This window comes from Miniopterus schreibersii, assembly GCF_964146895.1.
Source record: "Miniopterus schreibersii genome assembly, chromosome: 5".
In the NCBI taxonomy this organism is placed as follows: Eukaryota; Metazoa; Chordata; class Mammalia; order Chiroptera; family Miniopteridae; genus Miniopterus; species Miniopterus schreibersii.
In genome coordinates, this window is record NC_138106.1 from 40,742,408 (window position 1) to 40,755,482 (window position 13,075).

At 37.9% G+C, this 13,075-nt stretch overlaps 1 protein-coding gene across 4 annotated transcripts in view; it reads left to right on the top strand.

Moving 5' to 3' along the window:
* Positions 1–13,075, top strand: part of IL1RAP (interleukin 1 receptor accessory protein) — a gene marked incomplete at its 3' end in the record, with an annotated part of 125,445 nt that overhangs the window by 107,103 nt on the left and 5,267 nt on the right. The window contains exons 10-12 of one of the 4 annotated variants that reach the window (XR_013998958.1): positions 711–854; positions 10,755–11,333; positions 11,618–11,701. Coding sequence is in view for 3 of the 4 variants with exons in the window: in XM_081139294.1 (XP_080995420.1) it covers positions 711–854; positions 10,755–11,473 (863 nt within the window). Of the gene's footprint in view, positions 1–710; positions 855–3,389; positions 3,857–10,754; positions 11,474–11,617; positions 12,783–13,075 lie in introns of those variants that run through there. The other 3 variants (XM_081139295.1, XM_081139294.1, XM_081139296.1) reach the window with 3 other exon arrangements.

Sequence of the window (13,075 nt, forward strand, 5' to 3'; positions counted from 1 at the left end):
ATGCACCAGAAGCATCAGAATTACATGAGAACTTATTAAAAGCAGAACCTTAAGCCAAACCATTATTCTGCACTAGAATCTGTATTCTAACAATATTCCTAAGTTGCTCATTAAACTTTAAGGATCACTGTTCTAGGGTGTAATTTCCAGGTGACAAGAATAGAACATTTAAGTATACAGATTTTTACACCTGTCCATTAAAGATTCTCCTTCAGGAGGTTGATGGAAGAGACATAGAACCTAAGTTTTTAATGAGAGGTGATTTTTATAATTAGGCAACTTTGGGAAAGATTGGTTTATTGAATCTAAATATATTTTTAATTATAGTTATTTTCAGGTATAAATTAGACCATTTCTAAAAGATTGGTCAACTTACAATTCTAATATATTAGTGATTGACATAATAGGACAGTAGAAATTTTCTGCATGGTATTAATTTCCAGCACCTATGATTGACTTTTCACCATAGAAACTGAACTCAGTGAGATGATAGTAGAAGACACATCAGATAAAATTTGTAATTGCACCTTAAAGTAGTCATTTTGCCTGGAGACTTGTCCCAAGCAGGAAATCATACTGAAATCTGTCATATAATTCATATATGTAAAAAATGAGAATATCTAACTTGCAAAAGTTTGATTTAAGAAAAAGGTGGAATACCTTTGAGAAACTTTGCTAATTTTTATCGGATCTGTGTGTGCTTTTTCTAGATGGGAAGGAATATGATATTTATGTATCCTATGCCAGGAATGCTGAAGAAGAAGAATTTGTATTATTGACCCTCCGTGGAGTTTTGGAGAATGAATTTGGATACAAGCTGTGCATCTTTGACAGAGACAGTCTGCCTGGGGGAAGTAGGTATTCAGATGAGTACAAGTGATGCTACCCTGAAGGGCAAGAGGGATCGTTAGCTATGGGTCATGGATGAGAATCATGGCGCAGCTCTATGTTGGCATCTCTGGACATTTAATGTCCAATCATGTCATGCAATGGACAGCAACTTTCTAGGGATAAAATTTCGTTGTAAGATATAGACTACTCAAATGCAGTTTATGGTATAAAATATTTTCCCTTATAAGCTTTAAAAACTCTATTTCAGAAAAGTTTGGATGCACAGTGGATTAGAGCTGTATAAAATACCAAAGCTTTAAACACCCTCTTTACTCACATTTAGATTTTTAGAAGGTTTAGCTAATCTATATTATTTTGCCCAGAAATTTTTCTACAAAGACTGAGTTTAAACAAAACATTTTTTTACAAAGACTGAGGTTTACTCAATTTTACAAAAAATAAGTTGCAGAAAAGAGTGCATGGAATTTTTCTTTATATTAATCACTGATAATAATTAGAATATTTCCCTTTGACATTTGCTAATTTCCTTTTCCTCACTTTTGTTTTCTAGAAAGTCAACACTACTCAAACTCTCCTTTCCCTTGGGTCAGTTTCTTCCTTTCCATCAGCTTACATGTTTCAGACATAGTTTAAAACTTTACAAAGTCCAGTGTATTCTAGTAGGTTAAAAAGAAAGAAGCTTGAATTGCTGAATGTTTTAACATAAAAGTATATCTCTAATTTTCAGGTCCACCCCGTAATATATAGGGAATGGTGCATTTGAGTCTGTTTTATAAATACACAATAGCATCCCTAAACCCACTATTAATCTTTGTACTGTTAAAATTCATGCAATGTCTCTAACCTTCAGCATAGCAAACTAATTTTCTTCCCCTAAGATACTGTTTACATTACTCACTAATCACGTGTTTTCTCAAATGTCTTATAGATAATTGTGAATAGCCTCAATTTAAGTCTAATACAGAATAGACTTGTTTGTTCTCACGTTGAATCGGCTGGATCACTTATGTCCCCAATCATCACCCAAAAGTCCATCTTGCTTGTGTTCTGCAGCAGGTATCTCCTTCAGTATAATTTTGCCAGGAAATGATGGCTTGATTATATAGTTAAAGGATAAATTCCACTCATTTTAAGACTTAAAATCCTAAATCATTTATTCATCCATTTGTTCATTGATGTAGCCATTCAACAAATACTTATCTATCCTGCGAAAAATTATATAAAGATTTACAGTCTAACAATGATGTAAGACCCCCCCAGTAGGGGTTAATAGTTCCTTGAAGAATTCAAGGTCCTCATAATGACTCCTGCTTCCTGCTGTGATGGTTGAGCCTCGTGACCTTTCTTTTCCCTGCTGCTCTTACTGGGCCCTCTTTGCCTCTGGGTCTCTTTCTCTGCTTACACATGGTCAGCCTCCAGCAACACTGCTTGGAGTAGACGATTTCTTATTCCTGGATTCTCCTCCAGGCTGTGCATGCTATTTTAAGCCCCCCCCCCCCCAACTCTGTATCTATGAAGATTAAGGAGCAAAATGATGGCTTAGGAAAGCATGGTAAGTCATGAATAGTTTTCCACAACACTAGTGCATTCCCTGGAGTTGACTCCTATCTGAACCCCAGGTGAAGGATTATACAGTCCTTGACAAGGAACCTTGAGATGGATTATTACCAAGAATTTAGTGACAGGAACTAATCAAAGCCCTTGACAACAGAATAAAATTAAGGCGCATTTCCATTTTCCTGCGCTTCCTTCTTTTCTGACCTGAAGAAAGCATTTGCCTGGTAGTGAAGGCAGACAGATCAGCCAGCAGCTGCCGAAACACATGGCTTCATCGTAATGATAGGAGTTTAAGCAGAAAGATCCAGGGATTAATTTAGCCTCCTGAGCAGAGAGCAGAATAGAAAGCTGAGCTGAGAACATGCTGCCAGCCAAAATGCCATTAAGTTGGCTAGATGTTTTTTGAAGTTCCTATTCCAATGACATTCTAGTTGGGAGGTGTCTAGCAACAGAGAGGGACTTTCAAAAATATGAAGATTCTTGCTCTTGCTGTTCTGTGTTTGTGAAAAATTTATTTCTATGATTCAAGGCTAATGTATATATTATTGAATGCTTACTGGCCCTAGGGGTTGGTTGATACATGGGTATGGGTGGGGAGAAAGGGCTCAGGAGCTGCTTTGGATGGGACACAACATGCCACATGGTTTGAAAAAGTTTATTTCAGTGCAACCCTTCTATTCCTTAATGTCCCAAATTATGCTTTTAAAGACCAACATCATGGAAGCACATTTTGGCTTCAGTCCTGTGTGGAATGATTTTGGGGTTGGAATGTGTGCATAGTTTCTTTTCTTCCTGAGGAGAGTGGCATTTAGTGAACAGTGTGAAAGGGTCTAAGGATTAAGTTGTTCAGTGTTCTTGGTCAAAAGTTTCACCTCAACTCTCAGACTGATACCCTAAGTTCCCAACACCTGTTCCTCAAACCCCATGCTATTGGGGAAGTTCTTGGCCAACACTAATGCCCGTGGTGTTTTCTTTCCCAGTTGTCACAGATGAGACCTTGAGCTTCATTCAGAAAAGCAGACGCCTCCTGGTTGTCCTAAGCCCCAACTACGTGCTCCAGGGAACCCAAGCCCTCCTGGAGCTCAAGGCTGGCCTAGAAAACATGGCCTCTCGGGGAAACATCAACGTCATTTTAGTGCAGTACAAAGCTGTAAAGGAGACGAAGGTGAAAGAGCTGAAGAGGGCTAAGACGGTGCTGACGGTCATTAAATGGAAAGGGGAGAAATCCAAGTATCCACAGGGCAGGTTCTGGAAGCAGCTGCAGGTGGCCATGCCAGTGAAGAAAAGTTCCAGGTGGTCTAGAAGTGGAGAGCAGGGTCTCTCCTATTCATCCTTGAAAAATGTATGAAAGGGACAATGAAAGGGGTAAACAGATCCAAGGGTACCCCAGGGAGAAAGAGTTCCTCCTTCTTGATGCTCAGTTATTATTCCACGGACAGAAAACAATTCTATGGAAGCCTCCTCACAGGGATAAATTCAGGGTGACTGTATGACTGGTTTTTGTTTTCTCAGGCAATGCTAAGATTTAGAATGATCGTGCCACCAGCCTGTCACCAGTGTCCGATGTCACTACATTCTTTGCAGGCAAAGACTTGGTTGATGTGAAATTTGTCTTCTGCATCTCTGTCCCTGTTCTTACATCCCCCCCCCCTCACTTTTACATTATAGGGATGCCTTTGGCTATGGATTGACAGAGCCCTTAAAGATAAGTCATCTGTTAACAGGGTCATCATGAGTTCCAAGCATATTTTTCTTTTTCTTTTATTGTTACTCATTCATTAGAAAGATACCAGGGTTTAAATTTACTTTAGCCGGGGATAATGAGCTCTTCTGCCCATTCTGCTGTGCCACACACCGTCACAGCAAGACCGACACCCACTTGGACGGTAAAGAGCAGTATTACTGAAAATGTTCATTATCATTGATTTAAGGGACTTGCCTGCATTTTCTCCTCCTACACCCCCGGTGCCCTCTATCTCAGGTAATTGATGTCCTATTTGTCAACTTGAACAATGTAATTTTTATATTATGGTAAACTTCGGAATGCCTGTAGGTTGGCCCACAGTTGTCATTCCATCCCCCCATCTACTGTAACTTGTTTGTATTGGCCACTCAGAGTTTACAGGTGGCTCCGCACTTGGTTCAGTCTGATAGGAAGCTTCTCCTAATGGTGCTAATAGAGTGAAATAATAGCAAAATGCTTTTAGGGCATTTTCTGGCTTGTGAGAAAAGAGCAGAACAGCGTGTTTGGCCATTTGTCTTGTAATCTCAGCCTTACTAATGTGAATATTAGAAAAGTGATTTCTCCTCACTTCTTTCTGACTCTCCATTGTAAAAAGTGTGGAAGTTAGACTCAGTGACCTTGAGAGCTGCCTTTAGCCTTAATATTCTAAGAGAATTAACTAACCCCCTAGTATCTTCCCTATTTTATTCACTGCTACAGTTAATACACTCACTCCAAACATGTCAGCTGAAAGATCACTGTCAATGTAACTTGTTTTAGTTTGTTTTTAGTAAAGTTTCACTGTTCTTAAGACTTGGAAAAGTGAAAACTAAGTCTAGAGTTTACAGAGTGATAAATATCTACATATACATGTGTATATACATTTACATATACACACAAAAATTATATATATGTGTATCTCTATTGCATAGAAATATATGTGAATTATATATGTATATATACATATATATACATGAATTATATTTGTATGTATATATATACACATATATACATGCATATAACTTTAAATGATCATTAGCTCAATATTATAAGCCACTGGAACTGCTGTCCAGTCTTTAAATTATGTTTTTACTGTAATATTTTTGCATCAGTGTTTTCTGCGCATTAATATGATTTGTGAATTCACAGATCACAGAGTGGTAGCTGTTGCTTTTCCTAAATTGGTATGAATAACTTACTTCTGCTACAGTTGGTCTGGATGCAATGGAACCTGTTGAGCACAGAGCTTCCATGGTCACTGCTAAGCAGTAGCCAGCCCTCTGGCATTAGCTGATCATCTACTATGCTTTGGGCACACACACTTAACTGAATTATGTGAATCTCAGTGCTCAACTACTGGGGAAATAAATCTCTATTTGGACTGTAGAGTAATAAAGGAAAGAAAATAAAATGCCTATAAATGAGCCTGCGTATCCTAGGAAACATCATAATTCATAATTTAAGGAAATTCATATCCAGTAGTATGAATGTTGTTAAGCAATTCTAAAACTATCTCTTACACTTAAAAGTCCTTCAGCAGTATTAAAGTATATAATGAGTCATTTCTTTATAGGAAAGTTATTGATTATTTTAAATTGAATAAAAGCATGACTTCTTGACTACAAAACTGTTTTAGAAGTCATTCTCTGGTCTAACTTTATTAGCCTTATTAATGCTTTTCCTTGTTACAAACCACCAGTTACTCCCCCTAACAATCCTTCACTCACCAGGGGAGACCTGACTCCAGATAAGCTTTGTATATCGAATTCTTGCACAACCTTTAGGTAAATGGGGGGCAGTCCCATCACCAAGGGTCCATTCTCTTGCCAATACTGCGTTCTTTTTGCACTTTTGAATTCCATATTTATCCTAACTACTGTTGCATGCCCCTAGAGACTTCTTGACATTTTTTTTCCTATTTATATTCTTGTCTTTGGTACTGAACTTTTCCAAATGCTAAGATCAAAAGCATCTCAAATTTACATGATATGTCTCATCCTAAGAGAATTTTTTTCAAGATTTTTTTGTTTGTTTTATGTCCCGGAAGATGCCTAATAAAGAATATTTGAGGGAGATGGGGAAATATAATTTAGAGAGCAGGAAGAAATTGCCCTCTCATGTTAAAAAAAATAAAACATCTCTAATTTTTTTTTTTTTAAATCCCTTAATGGTTTGAGGTATGCAATATAAAGACCTTCTGCACCCAAGTTAACAAAGAACCATGATATATAGAGTGTCTAATTACACAATCATAAAATTTATTTAATTCTCTTCTGTACTGTAACTTAGATGATTCCCTAGGATTCTAATAAACAAGTATTCCATTGTATTGGGGAACAAAAGCATCACTCCACTTGTTAATTACCCATTATCTTTCCATAGGTTTTAATATTTTAAGATTATCTTTTTTATTTTATTCATAAACTTTTGTATTTTTCATTTTTCATTTGGTTTGTAAATTTATTTTAAAAATAAACCATTTATTTTCAGCTTTGAATTTTATTTTGTGCATGTGTTTTATGTCTTTATTTTCATGTTTGGGCATAAGAAATGAGAATAAAAAGAATGATACATATAAAAAATGTTACTGTTATAAGTTACACTAGTTAGGTTTCTCTTTCTGAGAGAAATCTGAGAAAAATGGGAACTTCATCTCAAGAACATTTTCTTTACATGCACGTAAGACTTACTTAAGTAAAATGGATTGTACTGGTATTCCAGTGTGTGTGTGTGTGTGTGTGTGTGTGTGTGTGTGTGTTTAGAGAGCCAGAGAGACAGAGAAAGAGGAAGAGAGGGGGAGGGAGGGAAAGAGAGAGATTCTTTTAAAACAAAGACAGTCTGTCCCTTTTTGTTCAACTTGGAACTTGGGTAGCTTACAGGAATCTCTTACCTTTTATAGGCTTTAATGCAACCCCAAGGCAGTTGCTTTAGAATGAAATCAATTAATAGTCTCCTTTTAGTTAATAGATGATAATTTGCATGAATGAATCAAAAATGCATTTTTTACCACAAGTTTCAAATAAATCAGATAAATATTTGGAAATACATTTTCTTTTGAATTAATAATATTAAGTTCATAATGACAGGAAAGCCTTTTTTCTTAAATTTCTTTTCCTATTCACTTATTCTAAGAATATTTATTGCATTCATATAACTGAACTGTGTAGATTAGTAAAAATTTTCCTGCTGAAGAACTTTTCATTCTCAAGGCTATTTCCAAAGAGTAGACTTAGGATCAATGGATGGGGATTACATGGAAACAGATTTCTACTCAATTAGGAATTACTTAAGTAAAATGGATTGTACAACTCTACTCAAAGCAGAGTTGAACAATAATGTATTTCACTATCTTTGGAGATACTAAGCTCCCATTACTAGAGTTGCACAAGCAGAGATTAGATGAATATTATTAAGATGTTGTATATAGGTTTTCCACATTGGATAAGTGCCAAGTCTGAAGTTTCTTCTAATGCTGGACATATTAAATGACCTCCTAGAACAGGGGTGGGGAACATCTGGCTCTCAGGGTTGTCTGAGGCCTCCAAAATCATTTGGTCTGGCCCTGCCAAGGCAACCACAGTCAGGACTCAAAATTCAATAAATCTAAGAGTTTTTTCATAGCTAATTTTTAAGGTGATAATTTTGTATGGCCCGACAATGATGTTATAAGTATCCAAATGGCCCTTGGCAGAAAAAAGTTTCCCTACCCCTGTGGAACATAGTGGTGACTATTTAGTTTCAATAACAACAGTTTTAATATCAGTGGTTTGGTCATCGTGGTTACCTGGCTATTACTGACCTTATTAAAATGCTCAAGATACTTTCTTCAGTCATTCACTGATGCCAGCAGGTCTTTGAAACAAGTAAAGTCACTGTATGATAGAAGAGACATACTCAACAACCAGTATGTCTTATTTCTCTGCTTCTACCCAAGGGATATGAAGTATTTTTAACAATGAGTTAGGATATTAAGTGTTTCAGTAATATATTTTATCCATCTGTATTTTAAACTGAATAGACAGAATTTTTTAAATGTATGACTCATAAATTCACATACTAGGTTGATTCTCTAAAGTTATAAAAAACTGACTCAGATTCAATTAACATTAGTCCATACCTTATTTTAATATTGTATTTGCTAGACATTTACATTTAGGTATCTCTAATTTGTTTAACAACTCTTCAGATTTTCTCTCACTTTATGTATTTTATAGATGGATAATTTCATAGTTAAAATATTAAGATAAAAACATAACTGGAGAAAGCAATATTTAAATTCAGATCTATCTTCCAAATTAGGTGCCTCCCCCCTATTTTTTACTACACTTCAAGCTTTAAGGAAGAGAGAAGGGGCGGGGCTTGCTACTCTTTCATACACCAATAACCTAGCCAAAGAACAAAACTGCAGCCCTAGGTTAACGGTAGCGGAATTTCAGAGAGCCTATGAATTTTAAGGGCAGGAATCTTCTGCCTCGACAAGTTCTAGACCACAAAATGATTTGAAAAGCAACTTAGTATCACACAAAAAACAAATCTCATCATTCTATAGCCACATCTCATATTTTTGAACCAAACAGAATAAAGAACTAATTTATGACTCCCTCTCCAAATAATCTTCAGCATTAAAATCATAATAACTTGCATCCTCAGATATGAAGTTTGACAATATGTAAGACATTAAAATATGCTATAAAGGATACAGCTTTTTTCAAAGTACTTTGTGAAGACCACAAAGTATAGATAGCCCAACCCCACCTGAGAAGCCTCTCCTACATTCATTCCTCAAAGTCTGGAATTTCACCATAGGTATAGATTTCTTTAGCATTGCCCTCTTTCAAATGCAAATTCCATGCTTTTCAGGTAAAATGCTAATCATTTTTTTAAAAAAACCACATGCTCTTTGTTTTAGAGGACCTAGAATACTGTTTTGTTCTCAGCAGTGGTATCACCAGGGGCTATTTTGAAGTGAAAAACACACATCATTTCAGTGCCCAAGTTCCTTGCAATGAAAACCTCCCCACGTCGTTTGAAAGGTACACTGTGTTTACCACGAGACAGGACAAGCAGCAGACTCCCTGTGCTCACATCCTCAGGTCTATGAAAGGCAGCCACAGAAGATTCTGAGCAGGACCGGGCAGGACAAAGGAGTTTACAAAACAGGCGTGCACATGACACAGGCTTTCAGGATAAGCGAACATTTAGATTTCTCTGTGAAGATCAGAACAAGAATTCTCTGAAACACTGCTCTCTTGATAAAACCAGTTCAAAGTTCTTAAAAATTGCTATCCCAGTGTCCCTTCAAAATCAGATTAAATTCACTAACAGGAAAGAACTAATCTGGTAAGCAACATAGCTCCTTCATTCCGGTTAAACTCACAATGATCGCCCTGGCCAGTTTGGCTCAGTGGTTAGAGCGCCGGCCCTCGGACTAAAAGGTCCGAGGTTCGATTCCGGCCAAGGGCGTGGACCTCGATTGCAGGCTCGATCCCCAGCCCCAGCCCCGGCCCCGGCCCCAGTCAGGGCAAGTGAGGGAGGCAGCCAATCCATGTGTCTCTCACATCGATGTTTCTCTCTCTCTCCCCCTTCCACTCTGAAAAGCAATGGAAAAATATCCTCGAGTGAAGATTAAAAACAATTCATAACGACCAATTTCACTGCAAACGTGCAGCCTGTCCACACAGGCTGGAAATCTCTAGGTCACTATTTCACTATTTCACCCCGACCCCAAAAGCGTAGGTACTCAGCCTCATGGTGTGTCTGCGGCACCTGTTTTAGAGGTGACAGTGGCTGTGATTTATACATTTGGAATTCTCTTCCTCCTGAAAATAACATTGTTTAAGCTCCTAAACCTAATAGTGAGTTAAGCACTGCACTTATCTCAAGAACTTTCCCATTGGGATCTCTCCAAATCCAGTAACTATGGGAATTGAATGCTTTGCTAGAAGTCTTAATTAATTGACTAATTCTTATCCATTTGTCAATATTGTTGCCCTTTAATTTATTGTTAAACCGTATCTTCACACAGACACACACACACACATTAAAAAAAAAGAAAAAATTTGCGTTGACAATAAGGCCAATACTATAAACTGTCTGGTGGTGTATCCAAAAATTTTAAGTATTAAGACCTATAACTGTGTGGACCTCAGAAGATGGTAATTCCCTGTTGCTCTTTGCTGATCAGACTCCGCCTGGAGCATTGTGTTCAGTCCTGTTCAGGATACTGCCTCTAAGAAACACATATATAAGCTGAATATTATACACAGGGAAATGATCAAAGTACAGAAGAGACTTGATACCATGTCATATGGGTAATAGGATAAAACTCTTGAAGTTATTTAATATAGAAATGAGAAGAAAGGACAGTGAGATCACAGTGGTTGCAATATTTCAAATATTTAAGGATGTCGATCGAGCCCCACCAGAAAAAAGGCTAGAGAAGAATGTTTCCAACCAAGAAATAATTTACAAACAGAGCTGAAATTAGCTGCTAATCTCAGACGTGGTTAACTTGCCATCTTTGAAGGTTTATTTATTGCCTGTCCTTCCTAGGAGAGACAATGATGACCTGAAACTTATATACGTTTTCACTGGGCATTGTCCTCTTTCCATTTTCCTGTAGATACAGTGGAAGCGGTTTTTGACTTCATTCAGAGGAGCCGCAGGATGATTGTTGTCCTGAGCCCAGACTATGTGACAGAAAAGAGCATCAGCATGCTGGAATTTAAACTGGGCGTCATGTGCCAGAACTCCATTGCCACCAAGCTCATTGTGGTTGAGTACCGTCCCCTTGAGCATCCACACCCAGGCATCCTGCAGCTCAAGGAGTCTGTGTCTTTTGTGAGCTGGAAGGGAGAAAAATCCAAACATTCTGGCTCTAAATTCTGGAAGGCGTTGCGGTTGGCTCTTCCCCTGAGAAGCCTGAGTGCCAGCTCTGGCTGGAATGAGAGCTGTTCTTCTCAGTCTGACATCAGCCTGGACCAGGTTCAGAGGAGGAGAAGTCGTTTGAAAGATCCCCCAGAACTCCAGAGCTCAGGGAGGGCTGCAGGTGCCTCTCCGGCCTCGGGCACAATGTCCAAACACAGAGGAAAGCCTTCTGCAGCCTGCCGCTGCTGTGTCACCTACTGTGAAGGAGAGAGTCACCTTAGGAGCAAGAGCCGGGCAGAGATCCATATGCAGCCCCAGTGGGAGACACACCTCTGTAAGCCTGTTCCCCAAGAGTCAGAAACTCAGTGGATACAAAATGGTACCAGATTGGAAACCCCTGCTCCCCAGATCTCAGCCCTTGCTCTTCACCATTTCACGGATTTATCTAATAACAATGACTTTTATATCCTATAATTACCATGTGGTGGGTGGTGGCTGCTGTCTCTACCAGCCCTCTTTGTATCATGAACCTATGGGAATAATTGACATTTTTGTCATCTATTGGACTAGCAGATTGTGTCCCCCCATTATTGATTTTTAAAAACTATTTATTTCTAGGAGACAAAAGACCCGAAGGACCTGCATCCAGAATTATTGCCTCTAATGGCCTCAGAAGAGCACACTCTTCTTGGCCCCTAGAAGGTCAGTATGTGCAAGTCACCTAAAGTCTGATCCTCTATCTTGCCCAATGGTTTCAAACTGAGCAAATAATTTAAATGTTTCTTTGAGTTTGTTAATCAGCCTCATGTTATGAGTCAGTCAGGTGTACTTGGGCCATGACACTTACAGGGTATATATATCCCAAGGGAACATTATGGGAAGGAGTTTATTCTGGTGGAAGCTGTAGGGCTAAGCTCCACAGAAGGCCTACAGCACATCTTCCCTGGGAGAACCAATCACACCCACACAGGGATACATGGTGTTCTCTGTCTCACTGTAAACTAGTGTTCTCTAAACTGCCTAAAGTTGTTAGCATCAATAAACTTATATTTTTATGTGATTTCATTTGTACTAACAAATTTTTACCCTTCTCTCTCTTCTCTGCTCTTTATGACTTTCGGATTCATATCTGAAGAGTATTACATTTCAGGAAATCAAGCTTTGGTTAAGGTATTAGGAAAGCTGAGATGTCTCTCTAGTTTCTTTCTAATGTATATTAGGAGATATCTGGGAAGGACCAAAAGAAAGTGAGAAAACATTTCAAATGAAATAGAAGTTTATACAAAAGTCTCATAATATTTTTAGAACTGACAATAGAAAATTTCAGTATTGTTAGGGGTTTAGTATAGAGCTTTGTGCATGAATCCCTTCTTCCCCTTCAGGATTCTGAGAAGGGATCGTCAAGTTAAGTGCCTACAAGAATCAGAAGGTAAGAAAAAGAAAAAAGGGGGCCCTATATAAGCATAATATACATGCTCTCCATGCAGGGCCCATATATAAAGGGGCATAGGTACAGTTACATTTGGTACGTCTTTAAACATTTTAGCACAATTATAGGAGGCACATGGCATTTCACCTCCAAGTCAGGGAGATAATAGAGATGCTTGGGTCTGTAGGTAATTGAAGAGTATTTATTTCTTTAAAAAGGGAGTGGCTTCTAATATGCTCCATCTTCAGTTTGTCATTGATTTAGCCACATTGTTGGCAGATAGTTCAGTTATTAAGAAAAATCTAAATAGTCTGATTTTTATGTAATTTCCTATTTATGAGATGGCTTAAACTTAAAAAAAAAAAGAAAAAGAAAAAGAAAGAAAGCAAAGAACAGACCAAAATACATGAACACATACATAGTCAGCCTGAGAGCCACTAGTTTGTAATTTCAGAACTACAATATTCGCCCAAAGAACATAAATTCAAATGCAGATTCAAATGTCCTGGACAATATTGAGAATGGAAAAGAAAAGGAAATAATGGGAGATGTGTATTCCCTTTCTACGTTGAAAACATCTGAACTCTCAGAATAGGCTGATCTGACCTCACACTCCTCTGAAAATAGTACGCCTTCCATCTACTCTG